Source organism: Galeopterus variegatus, unplaced genomic scaffold, assembly GCF_000696425.1.
Source record: "Galeopterus variegatus unplaced genomic scaffold, G_variegatus-3.0.2 Scaffold89, whole genome shotgun sequence".
NCBI classification, from domain to species: Eukaryota; Metazoa; Chordata; class Mammalia; order Dermoptera; family Cynocephalidae; genus Galeopterus; species Galeopterus variegatus.
This window is the reverse complement of record NW_007726200.1, coordinates 1,130,703-1,152,846: the sequence shown is the minus strand read 5'-3', so window position 1 is coordinate 1,152,846 and position 22,144 is coordinate 1,130,703. Positions and strand designations below refer to the sequence as shown.

At 37.7% G+C, this 22,144-nt stretch overlaps 1 protein-coding gene across 1 annotated transcript in view; it reads right to left on the bottom strand.

Annotated features, from left to right (window-relative positions):
• Positions 1-3,639: 3,639 nt before the first annotated feature.
• CFTR (cystic fibrosis transmembrane conductance regulator (ATP-binding cassette sub-family C, member 7)) overlaps positions 3,640-22,144 on the bottom strand; it is a 189,001-nt gene continuing 170,496 nt past the window's right edge. Inside the window, exons 25-28 of the mRNA XM_008581074.1 lie at positions 15,622-15,711; positions 6,059-6,231; positions 5,344-5,449; positions 3,640-3,840 (exon numbers count right to left, since the gene is read on the bottom strand). Of these exons, the coding sequence (XP_008579296.1) occupies positions 3,640-3,840; positions 5,344-5,449; positions 6,059-6,231; positions 15,622-15,711 (570 nt within the window). The remainder of the gene's footprint in view (positions 3,841-5,343; positions 5,450-6,058; positions 6,232-15,621; positions 15,712-22,144) is intronic.

Below are 22,144 nucleotides of genomic sequence, written 5' to 3'. Positions count from 1 at the left end.
GCAAAACTATGGAGACAGGAAAAAATCAGTGGTTGCCAGAAGTTAGAAGGGGAGGGGCGGGAGGGGAGAATGAACACCTGGCACACAGAGAATTTTTCCAGCAGTGAAACTACTGCGTATGATAGATACTACAATGGTGATACATGTCACTATATGTTTGTCAAAACCCATAAAAATTACAACACCAAGAATGAACCCTAATGTAAACTATTGTCTTTGGGTGATAATGATGTGGCAATGTGGGTTCATTGGTTGTAACAAATGTATCACTCTGGTGTGGGATTTTGATAGTAGGGTAAGCTGTGCATGTATGGGGACAGTGGGCACATGGGAATTCCCTGTACTTTTTATTTAATTTTGCTGTGAATCTTTTATTTATATATAGAAACATAATTGATCATGGGGTACAGCATTGAATATCAATACCTGTGTGCAATATGTGATGCTCAAATCAGGACAATTAGTATATTCATCATTAAACAATGTAATTGTTTACCCTTTACCAATTTCTTGATAATCCCCTTCCCCCTCTCCCTTTCCCACCTCCAGTGGCCTCAGTTCTGCTCTCCCCTTTTGAAAGTTCAATCAATTATTGTGATTATTTTATCTTCCTTTATTTATTTTTGTTTATTTTTTAAGCTCCCACTTATAAGTGAGGTCATGCAGTATTTCTCTTTCTGAGCTTGGCTTATTTCACTTAACATAATATTCTCCAAATTCACCCATGGAAAGGAAATCATCATGTTAAAGGGATACCTGCACTCCCATATTTGTCACAACTTTATTTACAATAGCCAAGAGTGGGAACCAACCTAAATGTCAACCGACGGACAACTGGATAGGGAAAATGTGGTATATACACAATGGGATATTACTCTGCCACAAAAAAACAATGAAATTCTGCCATTTGCAGCAACATGCTGTGAATCTAAAACTGCCCTAAAAAAATAAAGTTTATCAATTTTGAAAGAAGTAGAATAACTAGAATATAGCATGCTCTAAGACTGCTCTCTTGGGGTCATGTGTTAAAACAAACCTCTACAAAGAAAACACAGGGCCAGAGGTCCCTCACATTCAGTAGGAATCTACTGTCTGTCTACCACATGCCAGCACCTGTGGCTTTCAAGAAGAAGCTCCATAAGGAAGAAAAGGGGACCAAAGAAGCCTCATCAATTTAAAACAGGAATTTGGGCAAAGAAAAGCAACCCAGGTTCTAGTATAGAAATAGTACTTTCCTTGATGAAGTTTTTTCACTGATCAAGAGCCATCAGGTAGTTACTGCTCTTTGAATAAGCTTTCAAAGAAATACATAGAAACTTGCAGAATATAAATCTTTTGTATTCTGTAAGCCTCCATTTTAAAACTCAAATAACCTCAAAAGTGTCCTAAGCCATGACAGCAGGGACATGAAAAGATATTTGTACACCCATGTTCATACAAGTGTTATTCACCATATTCAAAAGGTGGAAGCAACCCAAGTGTCCATTGATTTATGAATGGGTAAGCAAAATGTGGTATATACATGCAATGAACATTATTCAGTCTTTAAAACAGAGAAAATTCTGATGCATACTACAGTGTGGATGAGCCTTGAAGACATTAAGCTAAGTTAAATAAGCCTATCATAAAAGGACAAATACTATATGATTCCACTCCTATGAGGTACTCAGGGTAGTCAAAATCATAGAAACAGAAAGTAAACTGATGGTTGCCAGGGATTGGGGGTAAGGAGAATGAGTAATTATTGTCTGATGAGTAAAGAATTTCAGTTTTGCAAAATGAAAAAAAGTTCTGTGGATGAATGGTGGTGATGGTTGCGTAACAATGTGAATATATATAATGCCACTGAACTGTGCGTTAAAATGGTTAGAATGGGGGGCTGGCTGGTTAGCTCAGTTGGTTAGAATGTGGTGCTAATAACAACAGAGTTCAATCCCTGCACTGGCCAGCCGCCAAAATAAATTATCTTAATAAAAATAAAATGGGTAAAATGATGAATTTTGTTATGTATATTTTACCACAATTTAAAAAGATAACTTTAAAATTTGTGTCCTAATTCATGTGGGACTCTCAAAGAGGCTATTGGTGTTAAAAGATAAAAGAAAGATTTGTGTTTTGTGTTCCATGAAGCTTAGGGATTGGAGTAAGAGATTAAAGAGAAACAATTAATGAACACATCTGAAAACAGGTAAGTTTCACACAAATATATGGATTTTTATTGACACATGATATTTTCTTACAGTAATAAATATAATGCAATCTTCTTAGGATTCATTTGGAGTTGGGAAGGCAGTGATAGTAGTCAGACTTGTGGTACCATGTTCTCAGAGCTGCATGTCAGAGAGGACCTGTGTGTTGCCCAAAAGTCACTCAGATATGTGCAATATCTGCATCAGCCCAGATGCTTCTCTTCACACTGTAAAGGTGATTTGTGATCCCTGGTCAATATCACCCTAGGTTTTCTTCCCCCCCATTTTAACAAATCATAAAAATAGCTAGTACCATAAAAAGTCAACATTTCAAATATAAAAATTCTTTTATACAAATATAATTCATGATAAAATCATTCTCAAAATACAGCATTGCTACATATGAGTTTAAAACATTATTAAAATAAATATATCCTAGAGAAAATTTCATTTTCATCACAAAATTATAAAACAGATGCATATAAAACTAATTCATGATTGACTCTTCTTCAGGGGGTCTCCTATTCTCTCTCCTACTCAGTGTATCTATCCACAGTGCCCATGACCTACCTACCTACACACTCTCTACCTGGTGCTTCTGTGGTGAGAAGGGTCTTCCTGAACCAATTTGCCCTAGCACACTTTTCTAGCCATTGTCCAGTTCAGAGGTCTTATGAGCTTAGTGCTTTCTAGAGGCTGGGGAAAGGTATGTCAACTACCACATAAAGGGAACTATCCTGTCTCCTATGTGGGATTGTAACAACCCTTTTCCCAGATAAGGGATGTATTCTGATAATATGAATTATTTAGATTTCTGGTAGAGCTGGACAGTACTAACCCTGATTTCCAGAATCTAGAAGTTCTCTTTCCTGACTGATCCCTAGATGTTGAATGGGGCATATTTTGAAGAGCCATCTTGTGACTCCTGCAGCATTCTAATATTTGCTTAGAAATGAGACAGCCAGAATGCTTAGCAGACAATATAGTTGTGTTTCTAACTATCTTGGTGAGAGGAAAGAAAAAGGGATATAAATCTACATAAACTTCTAAAGTTTCCAGTTATCGTTAATCATTTCTCTAAGTAGTACGATTTCAGTTCTTCTCCAATGATACAAATTAACAAGTTTCACTAAAAAATAAGCTGAACAACTAAACTGGTTGACATTTATAGCTGCCCTTCCAACTACTACCAAAGGGCAAGGGTTTTCAGGAAAATCTGGCTGGTGAAACAGAAGTGGTAAATCTTCATGGATTTGAAGTACCTTTCACCATTGCCAAGAAGCTATTTAGCCAGTCCCGTATGAACGTCCTCAATTCCTTTTACCAAAATGTTTCTTTTTTTTCTTTTTCTTTTAAAAATCATTATTTGTTTTTGTTTTCTGAGGCAGAGGCAACTATTCTTCTTACAACTCCATGAGCAAATGTCCCATGCAAACGTCTGCACTGCTCTTTAAAGCCGTGTTTCTTGCACCTCTTCTTCTGTCTCCTCCTTCAGAGCAGCGATTTGGGATCGAGACTTGTGCTTGCTCGAGTTCCGGCGAGGCAGAAGCTTCACCCTGTCCGAGGAGCTGATGGCCTGCTGGAAGACGCTCTTCTCACTCAGTAATTTCTGGATAGAATCATACTGTCGCACTTTGTTGTCTTCTATGACCTAGGAAAGTACTGTTAATGAGATCTCAGACAGAAGGCAGGTCGGACCAGAACACAGACAGAAACTAGCATAGGGTCAAAGGAAAATAAAAGCCAAAAAAACAATCAACCCCCCCCCCCCCCCAAACAAAGCCATAGCATCCAGAGCCTTGCATTTTAAACAGTCAGGTATATCTCATTTAACTGCGGTGTCCTCTTGCTTTAAGGAGGTTCTACCACCTGTGAAATTATCTGTAATTTTCTATGTAGCAGCAGGAAGATTTTGGGCGCAACACTGAGGGTTGCGATCCCGTTACCGGTCAGTAAAAAAAAAAACAAAAAGGAAAAAAAAAACCAAAAAAAAAAACCACCCCCCCCCCCCCCAAACAAAGCCATAGCATCCAGAGCCTTGCATTTTAAACAGTCAGGTATATCTCATTTAACTGCGGTGTCCTCTTGCTTTAAGGAGGTTCTACCACCTGTGAAATTATCTGTAATTTTCTATGTAGCAGCAGGAAGATTTTTTAAAAAAAATTATTATGGTACTGGACAACACACTTCTTTAGGGAACTTTAGAGGAACTGAGGGCGCTTTGGAAACAAGAAGGATTAATGTTAGATCCCTTAGATATTATCCTAAAAATGGGTAGAAGTCCACCTCACCATAAAAAGTTGAACCTCTTCCAACAGTGGTGGATCTGAAGCTTAGAAATTTCAAACTGAAGAGGATATGCCTAAGTTTAATATGCCTCCTTTGCATGTCAAAGTTGAGCAAACACGAGGCCAGAGGACAGAGGGCTTTAACCAACCTCCTGAACTTATCCATGGCAGGGCAAGAGGTTGTCAGTCTGTCCCCATAATCTGTCACTTCAAACTTAGTAATAATAATGGTAATAACAATCTTTCGGTAAGGAAGGCGTTTACCTCCAGGAGGCTCAAAAGCCTTAACAGAAATGACCTGATACATCATCCTCTGAACTTCCTTATGACTAAACCAGGGGGAATTTGTAAACATCACTTGAAGGAATCTGTGACAGTTTTGAAAGCACAATGGTTCAGAGAGGCACTGACCAGAGCTCCAAATAATGACTAGGAAAATGAAATGAGCCCCTCAACTACAAAATTAAAACCGTAAGTCAGATTGTAAGACGACCAAGCCTGTTGGATCCCATCCAAGGGAGATTTAGTTATTGAAAGAACCAGAAAAACTTTTTTTTTCTTTTTTTTTAAGTAGACTATTTTTTATGATTTGGTCACCAAATAAAGGGCTCAAAAATATAGGTAACCAATTTATTAATGTAACTTAGTAATATGCTGCTATTTTAGATTTAATGAATTTCAATCTCGCCTTATAGTTCAAAGTGAAAAACTTGTGCAGCTATTTTGAGTAAAGCTGGATGGACGTATGTCACATGTTTTAAGGAAGAATGTGTACATTGCTGCAGTTTACAGTAACTATCATGTATGAGATTGCTATTAAGAATGACAAGGGAAAAGAGATCTTGAGTAAATTTATAACGACTCACCAAAAATCGTTGACATTCCAACATTGCTTCTATCCTGTGTTCAGAGAGGATTACTGTGCAATCAGCAAATGCTTGTTTTAAAGTTCTTCGAATTATTTGGTATGTTCTAGAAAAGAAAGAAAATACCACATATAACATCAGAGAACTGCCTTTATTCTTGATAATATGCCTATTGTTCTATCAATTTAGTTCTTTAAATTAATTCTTTCTTTAAATACTTTTAACGTAATCTTGATACAGAGTTAGTCACAGTCAGCCTATCAGCCATGGGGTAGATTCTAAGTATCTATAAATAAATAGAAGAGAAATATTTTGAATAAAATTTCATAAATAAGTACATTTTATCATTATGTAGAATCACCAGTAGTTCACTATTTTACATAAATATGTTTATGGAATAAATGGGATATAAACAAAAATCATAAGGATTAGATTATGCCCATGTAACTAAATATTTCATCATGTTTTGACAGGGGGAATAGTTTATATGAAATTCCAAACTACACTCGAAAGAGAACACAGGCCTCTTATACAGGGTAATAAGCATTTGTAGTCATGTCAAATAGTGACTTTTCCTCAGTGCAATTATTTCATGTCTGGAGGAAGTCCCCCACTTGCAGACATGTCAGCCTAATGGAAGTTTGTGTCAATATGAAGTAGGTCTCAATGATTCTGCTCCCCTATGCTATTAACTAAAAGGATTTCTGAAACTCACATTGGATCCAAATGAGCACTGGGTTCATCAAGCAGCAAGATCTTTGCCTTACTGAGGACAGATCTGGCCAAGCATATCAACTGCTTGTGGCCATGGCTCAGGACATAACCCCCATCAACAAGGACAAAATCAAGCCTCCCAGGAAACTGTTCTATCACAGATCTGAGTCCAACCTGCAGAAAAGAAAGAGGGAAAACACTGTTCATAGAGAAGGTAGTTCAGATACCACATGGTTAAAAACACTCAAGAGGCTGACGATCTAAAAATAAACATAGGTATTCTGAAGGCTTAAATTTCCTATCAACCCCCACCCCAACTCCCATTATTTGAGTTTGTTTGAGCAATAGTCTATTTATAATCTTGGCAGCTATAAAAGATTAGTCTATGACTTGTTATAGCTCTGTACTTCATTCATTCAGAAAACTTTCAATGAGTACCTATTCTGTGACAGGTACCTCAACAGGCATTGAGGAAACGATAAAGAGCACATAGTTCCTGCAAGGTTTAGGGTTCATAAAGCCATATATTAGTACAGTCATGCACCACATAACAATGTTTCATTCAACCATGAGCATGAATATGATGGTGGCCCCATAAGATTATAATGGCTATACCATATAAACTGAGTGTGTAAATAGGCAATACCGTCTAGGTTTGTATAAGAACACTCTATGATGTTTGCCTAATGACAAAATCACCTGACGATGCATTTCTCAGAACATATCCCCATTGTTAAGTAATGCATGATTGTATTTACAATACAATTGAATATATGCTGGAAAAGATAATATGTATAGAATGCAATTATTTACTCCATCATGACATCCTGTGTAGATCGTAGAGGACAGAAGGTAGCATAAAAGGGGAAAGATATGACACGGCACCATACTTCCCATCGTTTATGCTACCTGCCATCCTCTACTCTGACATAATAGAGGATGAAAGATTTCATCAAGAATCAACTGGGGAGGTTTTCAAAATTACATATGGCAACTCACCTACACATCTTTTCAATTCATGAAAACTGTAAGAAATTGGTAAAACTATGAAATTTTTTTTTAAATGGAGTTAAAATAGTGATGTATTACCATGGGATTTAAAGACTCTTAAATATTGGGCTATAGATTATAAGGGTCAATGGCTTATTTTTTTAAGCTGGACAGAAATAAAGAAAAGTTTGTAAATGTAAGTGAAATACAGAAACCTATGCTATTAAAATAAGACAAAAATTACTGAAGTCTTGGGCTCTTATCATTTATTCAAATAAATGTGCATTAAATGTTTATTTTTTGCCAAGTACTACTGAGTGTATAAAGGCTAAAGAGATATATAGAAGACTGTCTGTAGCCCTTGAGGAGTCTGGAATTTAATATGAGGATGCAAGATGTGCTCCCACTGAACTCTAATATAGACAGAATGAGATAACAGCCTTCAGAAAGAATCTTATGTTTTCAGAAATGAATTCAGAAATGGCCCATATCACTGTTTTGTTTCAGCAAAAATGAACTGTGTGTCCATCGTGTACATTGCAGATAATTCTCCATTTCTTGACTGGTTTCTCATTAATCTTACTTTGTGAGAATTCATTAAAGTTTGAAAAGGGTTTCTGAGATAGTAGGGAATGTAAACACATTAATTAGACAAGGGGGATTACTCTGATGTGTCCCTGAAGACTCAAACATAAAACTACTCTGGGACGCAAGAGAATGTGAATAAAGGACATTGGGCAGAGAGTTAGGAGACCTGTGTCTTTGTCTTCAACCTCTTGCTCTTTATTGTTTCAGCCTGTGAATGAATCTGCTATGGTATTTCCCTTCTTAAAACAAAAAGACAACCCTTCTCTTGCCTCCAGGTTCTCCTTTAGCCATCACTCAACATTTACCCACTTTTTTACCTAGAAATCTCAAAAATCAGTATACATCTGTTGTCTCACTGCCTAATAGCACAGAACATTTTTTCTTCCTAAAACACCTGTTCCTTAGCTTATGAGAAACTACACACTCTGTGACCATAACTTCCTATTATCTCTTCCTGTCCCTTGAATATTAGTTTTCTTCACCCTGAATTCTCCAAACTCTCCACTGAGATCTCAGTCATTTTTAGGGTATCAATGACCACCTATAAGCTAATAATTTTCAGATCTTTATCTCCAGCCCTGGACTTCTTCCAACTACTTCTTAAATCCTTCTCCTTTTTGCCAGCCCTATGAAAGTAACCCTAGTTTGGGCCATCATCATCTATTAAGCATAATCTTACAAATTCCAACTGGTCGAATTATCAATCCACCACACAAACACACCAGGGATCTTCCTAAAATGCAGGTCTGACCATATCATCTCTGTTTTAACTCCTGTGGTAGTTCTCTTCCTGGTAGAATAAAATCTGAGCTCTTTGACATGGCATATAAGGCATCCAGAATCGAGCCCCCTACACTCATTCCCAGCAGCTCCAAACAGCATGTCTTTCCCTATATACCTCATATTCTCAGGATTGTGCCATTACTCAGCCTGGAGTATCCTGGATATCCCTGATCATCCCTTAAGGAAGTCAGACACCAAGTCATGGTAATACTTCTGCAAATTTCCCATGTTAAACTGTAAGTTTTTTGAGGGTAAAGAGGTGGTCTTCAGGTCTGTGTCCCCAGTGCCAATGCTGGACATATTGTCAGCCTCAACCCATTCATTCATTCTTTCACCAAATATGAGCTCCTAGAATGCTGGTGGTCAAACAAAAGAAACAGAAGTTTGAAGAATGATAAGTGAATCAAAACTTAAGGATGAATGAATGATTGCTGGTTTTAGTTATGCCATTACAGAGTATGATCTGATTCATATTGCTTTGCCAGTGAGTTTTCAAGACCATATAAAGATCCTCCAAAACTCAAATTACAAAATTAGAAGTTCCCTAACACTGGCAGAGATGTCAGTACTTTATATCAGATCAATCGGCAGCATTTGAAGATTTTCTTTTTTTAGTTAAATTAACCATCAAGAAAAGTCTTTGTTAAAAACTAGAGCTCTGAAGTCAAACAAATGGCTTTTGAATACACGCTCCTCTGCTCATTTACTGATTATGTCAGGTGTGTTACTTTACATCTCATTTACTTCATATGGAGGTCATAATAGTATTGATGTTAAAGGGTTGTTATGAGGATTAAATGAGACAATCTGTGGAAAGAAGCTGCCACAAAGTACGGCACATGGTAAGCATGTAATACATGGTAACAATTAGCATTGTTGGAGACTGGAAAAACTCAAGGCCATGGGCTCGGTTACTAAAACACTGTCCTAGTGCGACAATAAGGTTTGTAAGATTTTCCATTCCCAAGTTGCCTTGAGAAGTAAGATAGCAGGAAGTACTGCAATACTATTAAGTTAAACCATACTCATAGTAACAGGGTTGACATTTTGGTAAGAATGTAGTATTCTCCCTCTAGATTCATACCAATCGCACAATAATCTCCTAAGACCATACTAGGAAAGCTACTTTACTGTGTTATACTTTGCACTTTCCTGTGATAAAAGCAAACTGTGCTTTTCCTCAGATGAAACTCTTTACTACAAGTAAATAATTAAATACTTAAATATATATCACTGTCAATATTTAGAGAACAGAATTTTAAAATGAATGACAGCAGGACTGACTAATGTAGGGGGTATTTTGCAACATTTCTATCTCACTGTTTTATTCACTATGAAGTATAGTAAAAATCTTGTACAATCATATTCACTAGAGAAAGGTCAATATAAACTAGTAAGACTAAATTTTGAAGTCAATGCACATTTCACAAACTTATTAAGTACCTGTTTTCCGCCAGATATTGTGATAGGATTTGGATAGAAAATAGTAGATAGACTAGCAATTGTTTTTGAAAAGATACAGTTATTGTTACCAAGTAATATGTGCTGCTAGGAATGACTGCTTAGTTATGTATTCCTTCAAAAGATTCTTAATGAGAGTTTATTAAATTCTAGGTACTATGACAAACCTGGGAATTCAAAGATGAATAACACAGGCCCTGTCTTGAAAGAACTCATGGTCCAGATGGGGAGAAATACAATAAGAAGAAAATTGCTGTTCAAAAAGGTAAGTGCTATGAGCACAGACACACACAAGAAAAGACAATGAAATTGCTACAGAGATCATCTAATTTAGTGATCTTTTGCAGCAGAATCTTTTATACACACACACACACGCACACACACACACACACACACACACACACATATGAGGATACTTCAAAGAGTTCATGGAAAAATAGAATTAAAAGATAATCCTTTTTTTTCCAGCAAGATGGCTGACTAGAGGCAACCAGCCCTTGCTTCTAATGCAAAAAGTCCAAAGCAACAAGGAGATAGTCACCTGTAGACTGTCTAGGAGAAAACAATGGAATCCAGCAAAACAGTGAAGGAAAACCCCCCAAATGACCAGAAGAGAGGAGATCAAATGTGCACATCACAAGGAAATGATTAAGTTTTGCACTGATGAATAGGTTAATTACTCTGAATAGGTCAACACACATTGCATAAACATATTGAAATATAACTCTATACCCATAAATATGTATAATCAATGTTTTAACAAAAAAATTTTAGACAAATAAATAAATAAAATCTCTAGCAGGAGATTATGCAAACCGTATACACACACAAAAAGGATAATATGAATCTTTCCATGAACTTTTTGCCGTACTCTCATAAACATATATATCCCCAATATGATCTTATTAATACTGTCATCACAAACCATTTTTCAATATATTAAAAATAAACTTTAGCTCAGTCTTGTCCAAACTAAGATAAACTCAAAATTACTAGAATCTAAACTTTCCTAATTATTTTCATTCCAACCTAGCATTAAAAAATTTTTAAATAAACTCATCAGCAATTTGTGAATATAAAGAACTTTAGGATATAAGAATTTGTCAGCTTTATGCTACTGAGCTGACAAATCGAATGTACTTCTCAAAGTGCTATTAAGAAACAAGAAATTTTATTTTGTGACATATCAAACTAAAAAATGCCTAACAGTCTGTAAAGCACCAGGCATTTTGTTCAAAATGTTGACTTTTGCTATTGCCGCACTCTGGAATGTTGTTATGGCGCAATAGTTTGCTCTCATGACAAGGAAACATGAAAAAAATCAGAGAAGTGAACTGTGGTTTGCCTGAATAGTCCATTAGTGGGCGGTTATAAAAATAGACGCTCTCAACTCCTTTTGACACTCTTTTGCTCCTCTGCAGCTTTTCCAGGGCAAATTGTCAACTTAAAAGACCACTGTTTCTGCTATTTTAGCTGGCTCTCTAAAATGTCTTACCCGACTATCACTGTGTAAGGATGGAAACCATTTTATAACTAATCTAAAAAGCAAACAGTAACCAAAAAAGCCTTCATTCTAAAACAAACAGACATGGTGCTTATATTATGGAGGACGCTGAGAGAGCTTGCGGGGTGAAACAGCTTGTGAACCAGAAGTCAGAGATGCAGCTCTGTTCCTGCACCCACCAGTATTCTCAGCCAAGGCTCTGAGACTCCCCAAGGCTCAGTAGCCTCATTACTAAAATGGGAGTGGTAATGCCTGTTCTGTATCAATCACAAGGCTGTTTTCATGATATATTACACAAGAAATGAAAGAATCCTTTATTCACCCATTCATTCAATCAATATTTATTGAACACCATCCACATGGCCACCACTGGAAATACCATAATGACTAGGACATGATCCCTGCCCTCACAGAACTTACAACTCAGTGAGGGACATGGACAGGTTAAGAAGCCAATCGCTATCCAGCGTGAGGAATATATTGAAAAGGGGTGAAGGTATAGGGTATGCCTAAGAAAGGCTCCTCCCTCAGAACTGCAGCATCAGGGCAGGATTCCAGGATGAACCCATGTGTAAGGAGAGGCATGAATGATGAGCAGGAGCAGGCAGGAAAGGGCTGGGAGAGTTTCCCAGGTATCCAAGACAGCATGTGAGAAAGCCTCTGGAGGACAGAAAGCATTCAGTACTTTAGAGAAACCAAGGAAATTCAGTATGGCTGAATCATGCGATGCACGGGAGACTGGGGAGTGAGCTAAGAGAGGCAGACAAAGACCAAATCATGAAGGACCTTGTAAACCATCTTAAGCAATATGGACTTTGTCCAATGTGCAGGAAGGAGCCACAAGCAGGGAAGAAACAATGTGATCAGACATGGGGCTTAGGAGGATCACCAGAGCTACAAAGAGCAGAATAAACTATAGGGAGCTAGTAAGGGAAACCAGCCAGGAACCTATTTCAGAAACCCACATAAGAGTTCATAGTGTATCAGGTGAGGATGGAGAAAAGTGAATAAATTCTAGATGTTTGTAAGAGATAGCATTGACAGGATTTGATATGTAGGGAACAGTGGACAAAACTGAGAGTCAAGGACGAGTCCCAGGTTTTGACTTTGGGCAAGTAGAGAGTGGTGATACCAGTGGCTGGATTAGGAGCACAGCCCAGGTGTGTGGGTGGGGGAGCTAGGAAGTTCTCTTATCGCCATAAGGCACTTTTCATATGCTGAGTTATCAGGTAGGGAGCTCTGGGAATAGGCAGGTCTGGGAGTCATAAACATATAGGTATTAAGAGTCAAGTGGATACATAAAATTTCTGGGAAGAATAAGTGAGACAAGAATTAGGATTCTGTCAAACAACATTGAAGTGATGGACAGGTGACGACCAGATAGAAACATGATTATAATAACGAACATTTACTTAGTGCCTATTATTTGACAGGCACTGGGCTGGGCTCATTATATGTATAAACCCCAAAAGTTACAACAACCCTACTAATTAATTTATTGGGCTACATGTTAGGGGTCCATTTTTTTTCCTGTTAGGATTCAGTCTCTTTTGAGATTCTCTTTGGTATATGCAGCTGATAACGTCATTTTGGCACAACTCCCTGGGGGCAAACTGTCTGTGCCTGAGTCGTTTGGGGATAGGAAAATTAGACCACCTCAGTTCTAGATCCTAGATAGAAACTCTTTTCTTCCTTAGCCTTGTTTTAAATTCTTCCATAGCCAAGATGAAGTTGTGGGCCTAGGGCACAAAGGGAAAGGAGGCTGTGTGGGCCAGCTTTGGTTCTAAGCCTTCGAGCTAGTAAGTAGGCACAAATCTCCATGACTTCACAAAATCTAATCTAGGTCAGCAAGGATAAGGTTCCACTCTGGAGTTTGGGGTCAAGTCCAAGCTAGAAATAAAGTGCCTCTTGGCCTGGCATTGTCATTGTGTGTATTTTTATTTCCATTTGGGAGAATGGGGAATTATGCAGGAGATACTGTTGGGATAACATTCAGGTGTTTGGTTATCTCATTACTTCATTTCCCTTTAGAGACACAAGTCACACCCAGGTCACAGAGAAGTCTAGGTGAGATTACATACACTCCAGCTTGCCCCAGACAGTCCTGCTTTACACCTTTTGTCCCAGTGTCCTTTCCAGCTTAGAATTTGACACACCCCAAAATGTTCCTGTTTGGATAAATTATATGACCAGCCATATAGAACTAAAGCCTAGGCCTTATAACTTTTAAACCCAAATCCCTTTTTCTGCTTCTCTAGGCTATTGCTTGTTTGTTTGGATTCTACTTTTGAGCCTTGTCAATATTTAAAGTACATTATATTAAAGTTACAGGAGCATCATCACTTTGTTCATGAACAGCAAATTATTAAAAAGGGGATCAGTAAAAAGATATACCTAAATATGAACTGATCAAATAAAAATTTAGACAGGTAAAATTTTTGTATTATATTATTAGTATTTAAAACCATAACCATGTCTTCTAAATATTTTAGATTATTTTATGATCCTGCTTTCCTGTAAATTTTACTCTGACCTTGTGATACTTGCCAATTTTATAAAGTCTAATGTCTTCCTTCCCAAGTTTCTCTCCCACAGCATTGTGTTCCTATAGCTCACTCTCTGAAGTTACATCAAAGATCTTAAAATGTATTACTTGCAATTTAGTTAATGTTTTCTTTAAAACCCCTGTGTTTGTTGGGTAATAAGGAAACTTTGATAATAAAAATGGTTAATCTAAGTGAATTTTATTAGGGGCATGTTAAGGTTGGGCACTCAATGGGTAAGTGTTTAACACTCACAGACATTTCAAAGCTGCTGGCAAGGTCTACTCTGAAGGGAGGCAGAAAAGGGAAGAACATTTGGGATAAACAGAAATTAGGCTGCCAACAACCAAAAGTGCAGGAAATAGAGGAATAAAATTGTTCTCTAAACAGATCTTTTAGTTTCGACAGTCTTAGGTCTCATGATTCTATTCTTCCACCATTCAGAGCTATGGAATTACACCTCAAAGTTTAACAAAACGGAACAATTTATGTTCCCTCTTTATTTAATATCATGCCTGTATTTCATGAATTATCAGTTTACAGATAGGGTACTCTGTTAAGGGAATCAAGAGTTTCAGTCTAGATCTCCCCCATCCTAAATTCCTCTGCATAATGCCTTCAATTATAATGAACCACCTGTTGGATAAGCATAGGGTGTAATTTAGGAATTTTGGTTCTATTTTAATCCATATATTTCCTCTACGGTGTCTTAATGACTTCAAAAGGTGGCATATGCTTCATCTAGGTCATGTGGCATTTTGTCTGGTAGCATTCATAGCCACATTCCCCGAAGGCAGAATACTCCTGGTGACTTCCAGAGAAGACTACAGTCATGTGCAGGTGCTCTAGTATGAGCACCATCCTTCTGCTAACACACTATTTCCCAGAGAAGCATGTCAAACAAACTAAAGCCTCCTCCTTGTGCAGTGAGAGCTTCAGTACCCAGAGAGCAAACAGATGAGAAGCTGTGGAGAGATGATTCCTTACATCAGGGATAATCCCAGTGCACTGTAGGTGTTTGGGTCTCGCTAGTTCATGTCTTACTGAATCAAATTGGTTAGGGAAGAAGGCCAAAGTAACGCTATTTGGGGGGCCTGCTATAGATTAAATGTTTGTGTCCCTCCAAATTCATATGTTGAAATCCTAAAACCCCAAGGTGATGGTATTAGGAGGTGGGGCCTTTGGGAGGTGATTAGGTCATGAGGGCTCTACCCTTGATCCATAATATAAATGTGGGTCCTTTTGAAAGAGACCCCAGAGAGTTAGCTCACCCCTTCTGCCATGTAAGGATGCAGCTAAAATACAGTCCTCTATGAGGAAGCAAGCCCTCACCAGACATTGAATCTGCCAGTGCCTTGATCTTGGACTTTCCAACCTCCAGAACCATGAGAAATAAATGTCTGCTGTCTATAAGCTACCCAGTCTGTGGTATTTTGTTATAGCAGCCAGAATGGACTAAGTCTTTACTAGTCCATTCTGGAGCCTTACTACTGAAGAGAGAGGGAGATGTCTAATCAAAAGTACTGGGTGCTCCAGGTATATAAGGGTTCTCCATTTTAAAGTTGTGTGCGCACACACACACACACACACACACACACATACAAAGGTAAATGTGTAAAATTATCTCAGCTACAACAACTATTCTGTATGTATATGAGTTACCTCATTCAAAATTATTTCAGTTAGCATCCTTACCTCATCTGCAACTTTCCATATTTCTCGATCACTCCACTGTTCATAGGGATCCAAGTTTTTTCTAAATGTTCCAGAAAAGATAAATACTTTCTACAGCAATAAAGAAAAGAAAAAGAAAGCATGAATAACCCAGATATCTTATTTATTCCCTTATTTTATTGTGAAATATTTTGAGCAGAAAAAATATTTTAAAATAATTTAACAAACACCTATGTACTTACCATCCAGTTTTCTTAAATTTTAGTATTTTATCATGATTGCTTTGTATCATTTTTTAAAGAAACAAAATAGATTAGCAACATTTGAAGCCCCTCATGAACACAGTTCTAATCCCAATGCCCTTAAGATAAAGAAATTGAGATCATTGTAAGTTGTGGGAAATTAAAAATTTTTATTCTTAGCAGTATTCCTTATTATAAGCAAATATAATATAAAATTAAAAAATTAAAAAAACAGTAAGTTTATGAGTTATAATTAACTTGTTAGAACAAATTTTCATTTTGTTAATGTATTTTCCTTGGATTTCTTTAATAAACTTAGCTTTCTAAGGGATTTTGAAATTGTTTAACTTACAGACATTTATTCAAACACAAATGTTCACCTGGTCTATTAACCGAAGCACACCTCTACATATAAGACCAGTCAGTCACAAGAAAGAAATCAGTAAAAGAGAGGAAATCAAATATTTGCTTAACTGATTGTCCCAGAAAAGAGGCAGATGTGACTGATTCTGATGAGGTGACAAAATGACAATCTAATTCTCTGCAAGGAGCATTGCACAGCTATCACTCTACGTGCCATATCACTGTCCACTTAAGTCTGCCTACAAGATTAAAAAAAAGTCTTAAAAATCACAGTCATATTGGGAAATGCTGGCACAGTAATAATAATAATATTTAGCTCTCTGTGCATATAGGTGAACTGAAAAAATATTTTTGATTAACATTTAGAATTATTTTTTCTTTGTCTTTTCTTCTTTTGCCTTTGGTTAGTAACACACACTAAGGGGAATTAAAAACTAAATTTCTTGAAGCCTTAGTTTTCACAAATTGCCTTAGACTGAGAGAGAATGCTCAGTGTCCATCTAGTCTGTAAGCAACTACACAAGGCATGTCAGCTCCAGATTAATGATGCCTGTGCCTCCAGGAAGAAGGAAAGTATCCTCACCAAGGCAGCCAAGTTCAAGGAGGGTCATGTTAGAGTCCTCATCCCCCAGGGCATAATTAATGGCTTATAGTAATTTATAAGCCATATATAAAGAATAAAATTATTGCCAAATATCTCAGGAACTTTCTGGAAAGGGCAACCAGAAGCTTTATGTTGATATTTCTCAACCTGCATCAAAATCACCTTCCTGAGGAGTACTGACATCACTTTACAAAAGTGGATATAAGTTGCAAGGCCAGATTGCAAAAAAAAGGGGGGAAAAAAGATGGACATAGATGAATATATGACTCATAGGATCATAAGATACATGAGGGATATAATTGCACCGACCTTCAAGCTTTTAAGTAAATAAAAGTAATTTCCAAATAAGCTAAAGAGAGCAGACTAAGGGCATTATTGGGGAATTCTGACAAACTAAGGAAAATTAAACAAGAAGTAGCACTGAGAATTGAGTCAATTCATTACTTTAGCAATTGAGTTCATTTAGTACCTAAAGTTCAAAGACTTGGCAATAGAATTTTGCCATTTACTGTTTTTTACATATTTTATTTTATATTGTGGTTCTTTATATAAAACGTTTCTATCATTATTGAGAAGAACATGAAATGACAACCGTGTTAACCAAGTATTAGTATTATGTGCTTCAAAAAGTTATCTACACTAACTAACTTAGAGGCTGAGACACAGAGCTGCTATTATGGCAGGCTTACCATGCACTATGGCCTGAGACAGGCTCATTACATGTGTTATCTCTTTCCATCCTCATATCAACCTAATGAGATAAATCCTATTATTGCACATAAAGAAATAGCAGCTTGGAGAAGAAGTTAAGTGACTTGCCCAAAGTCACTTAGTAGATTAGTAGGAGCCAAAATTCACACAGGAGTGTTTGTCTCGAAAACGGTGCTCCTCACCACCACAGCAAAATGCTTCAAGTCCTTTGTAGGCCAGATTTTTTCCCCCTGATTTGGATCTCAGGAAAGATTAAAAGGTGGGCAGGAGCAGCCCAGTGGGTGCATAGAGAGCACATCAGCATATTCTTTATTTAAATACTGTTATCCATCTCTCCAGCTGCAGGCTCAGTTCCTGGAGAGGTTAGCTTCCTCTTCCTATGCAGGACCTGAATTGAAGGTTTTATGTGATTTACATATCCAGTGGAAGCACACCATAGGAATGCTTACTTTGGCCAAATGGAATAATGCCACTATTGTAGAGGACTGTGGGTGGAGTCCAAAGGTGTTATAGCATCAAAGCAGACACAGAGTTATCAAAGGCAATGTGGCTTGCAAAGACGTCATAGTAATGCAGTTCTGGCCTGGTAGGTATGCCTGTGAACAGGAACCCAGCTTCTCTGATACTCAGCATTCTGCAAAATGGGAAATGCCACCTTTCTCTGCAAATCTACTCTACCTCTACATTTCCCCAGGTCAGTATATGGCATCTTCTTGTCCCTAATCCAGAAACATGGTAATTATCATGATTTATCTTTCTCCCTAATCTATTCCAATGAAATTAATCATCAGTCCTGTGGACTGTTTTCCCAAAATATATGTAAATCATTTACTTCTCTATCTCTACTGTCACCACATAGTCCAAGCCACCAATATCTCTCCCTGGACCACTGTGAGAATCTCCTAATTGATTTCTTCCCTTTCACTCTTGCTTCCCTTTCACAGTCCATCCTCATTTAGTAACCAGAGCAATTCACTACAAGTATAAATTGGATCATTTCATTAACCTTAAAAGGCTTTTTTAAAAACCTTCAACGGCTTTCCACTACACTCAGAGCAAAGTGTTATATGCTTAAAATGGACTACAATACCTTACGTAATTTAGCCCCTTCTATCTCTTCTGACTCATTCAGTTCCCTTCTCTATGACCTTTCCCTTTTCACTCCAGCTACACTGGCTTTCTTTCACTTCCTCGGCCTGTTTACACATTTTATTCTTCCTTCCTGGGAATCTCACCCCCTTCCTTCTTCCCATGGCCAACTACATCCTTCTGGTTTCAAATTAAATGTCACTTCCTCAGGGGCATCTTTCCTGATCCTTAAAACCAAATAAGGTCCCTCTTAACACCTATATTTAACTTTCATAGTTTATAGTGAATATTAAGATTACATATGTGTCTGTGAGCATTTTGTTTTTAATGTCCATCTCTTCTACTAGAACATAACTTTGCTGTGTACCTGGTCATTAGCACAAGCTTTGTACATAACATTTGCTCAATAAATGTGGCCTGAACAAATAGGCTAATCAGGAGATAAAAAGCAAAAATATAAAAACATTAAAGTCAGAATTCAGCATATGTTATTTTTCGTCCTTCTGAAAGAATAGCTACTAAAACCTACTGTTTTGATTTGTCTCAGAAGAGAGAAAAAAATAAATATATATGTACATATATAAACACACATATACACACATGCCATGCATGGTTCTATTAACATGTGGTCCAAATGCTTATAAGAATCATAGTCTTGAAAGGAAAACACTTTGTTTTTTATAATTACTCAGGAAGTGGTTTGCCTAACTTTAACTCATGATAGTCTAATAATTTATATAAAACATTTATCAAATATATGCTAATATATGACTTTTATTTAAAATAGGTATAAATTCAAAATTATGAAGGAAGACAGCTATTTGTTGAAATCAGACAACAAAAGTTTTAGGTGTGGTGGATTTAACACAATTCAAAAATTCTGTAGGTCTTTTGTTTAGTTTTTTGTCTAGTATAAGGTAATGAAGTAAGTGCTCCTTTAATTTTAAACAAAAATTAACTGAGCAAACTGGTTCAGTTAGAATACAATTTCATACAATTAATCAGACATTTCATTCCTGTATTACAAATAGTATCTGACACTCTCTTGCTTCCAGGGGTGCCAGCAGGTGTCCTAGTTCTGTTTTCTAAACTGTTTGAACTTTCTACAAACTCATCTCCAAAGCTGAAAGGTCCTGGGAGTTCACCTAAGTCCTTTTCCCTGGTTTACAAATGAAACAGCCAAGGCACTGAGAAGTCATGTGGCTTAGCCAATGTGGCACAGTCAGCTGGACTGTGCAGCAAAAAATACACCTGAAACTTTCAATCACAAGATCCTCCACCTCTCTTTTAAGAAAATGTTCACAAATAGGAAAGTTAGGGTGTGAAAATATTTGGTATTTATTTAATGTCACGTATGGTATAAAGAGCAATTCTTGAGACTTGGGGAAGAATAAAGAGAGAACCAGAGTTCGGCATATGACTAATCTCTTTCCTGAAGCTGACTCAACTCCTGAACTCAGCAGAAACAGCTAAGCCTCCACAGAGTTCTCAGAGCTGCTCACATACTTCTGCAATAGGCATTATGCTTTAGCATTACATGTCAAATGAAAAACAAAAAAGCAATTTGGCTTCTGTGGTGACTGAATGTAATATAAATTAAATATGTGGGATGAATGAGTATTTATCTTTAAACATATAGGGCTGTTTTGGTTTTGCTCAGAAGGAAATACATATATATATAAACACACACACATATATATTTATCATGTATAATTCTATTAAAAATGTGGCCCAAGTGCTTATAAGTATCACAGTGGTTGTTATCTACCTTCCTGACAATGTCTGCAACATTTTCTTATAAATTGAATCTGTGCAATAAAAATTATCCAATACCAACAAACCAAGATCCTAAAGTTAGATTATAGAATGTTTAAAAATAAGTATTCTGCTGCTTTTAAAAACATGATATTAGCTAGATCAAGATGAATAAAAGGCAGGGGAGGAGCTCCAGGCCCCACCCTAGCACCCCGAACCAGCACAGCACAGGTGAGCCCGCTGGCGCCATCCAGCCAGTGGAACCACATGAGTCCATGTGGCCCCCTCACCTGCCACCTTGGACCCAGGCAGGGGGGGAGCTCCAGGCCTTGCTCCGGTGCCCTGAACCAGAACCATGCAGATGAGCCCGCCAGTGCCAGCCAGCAGTACCACAAGGCTCCACGTGGCCCCTCATCCTGCCTCAGACCGAGGGGGGAGCACCAGCCTACAGATCCAACCCACCGAGTTTGTCCCAGCAGAACTCCATGCACTAGGGGCTCATTCTACGACCACAGAGTCCCAAACAGGAGCCAAGTTGGTTTAACATAACTACGACCACACCTACTGTCAAGCAAAGACAGTTCACCCCCCACAGTAGCAACCAAGGCTACTCCACAGCCAACCTCAGTGTAACAGACGAAGCAAAACCCCTACCAAATGACCAAGCATCAGCAAAAAAACACTAGAAGTACAAACAATCAAGAAGAAATGATACCACCAAAAGGATACAGTAATGCCCCAAAGTCAGACTCCATGGAACAGGGAATCCTTGAAATGTCTGAAAAAGAATTTCAAGCAATGATCTTAAGAAAACTTGAAGAAATAAAGGAAGACTCAATTAGAGAACACAATGAAACAAGAAAAAACATCCAGAATATGAAGAAGGAAATCTACAAAGAGATTAATACCATAAAAAAGAGTGTAGCAGAACATCTGGAAATGAAAGACTCACTCAACGAAATAAAAACCATGACTGAGAGCTTGAGCTGCAGGGTAGAGCAAGTAGAAGAAAGAATTTCAGAGCCTGAAGATGGTCTTTTTGAAATAACTCAGGCAGAGAAAAAAAAAAAGGAAAAAAGCATTAAAAATAATGAGGAAAGCCTAAGAGAGATAGCAGATAACCTCAAGCAGTCTAACATCCAAATTGTGGGTATTCCTGAAGGGCAGAAGAAGGGAAAAGGTATCGAAAACCTACTCAAGGAAATAGTAACAGAAAACTTCCCAGGTGTAGGGAGAGATACAGGAAGCTCAAAGGTCCCCAAACAGATTCAACCCAAAAAGATCCTCTGCAAGACATATTATAGTTAAATTCACAAAGTTCAAAGACAAAGAGAGAATTTTACAAGCAGAAAGAGAAATGCATCAGGCCACTTATAGGGGAACCCCTGTCAAACTAACAGCAGACTTCTAAATCAATTCTTTACCAATTCTTTCCTTCAGAAATGAGGGAGAGGTCCGAGCCCGTGGCGCACTCGGGAGAGTGCGGCGCTGGGAGCGCAGCAGCGCTCCCGCCGCAGGTTCGGATCCTATATAGGGATGACCGGTGCGCTCACAGCTCTCACTGGCTGAGCGCAGCACGGCCGGTCTCAAAAAGGACAAAAAAAAAAAAAAAAAAAATTGTGGGGGTTCATTGCCACATGACCTGCCCTGCAAGAAATTCTCAAGGGACTCATTCATCTGGAATCTGAATAATGGTGACCACTATCACAAATGCACAAGAAAGAGCAAAACCCACAGTTAAAACAAAAATGCCAGCAAGAAAGAGAAAGAAACTAAATTA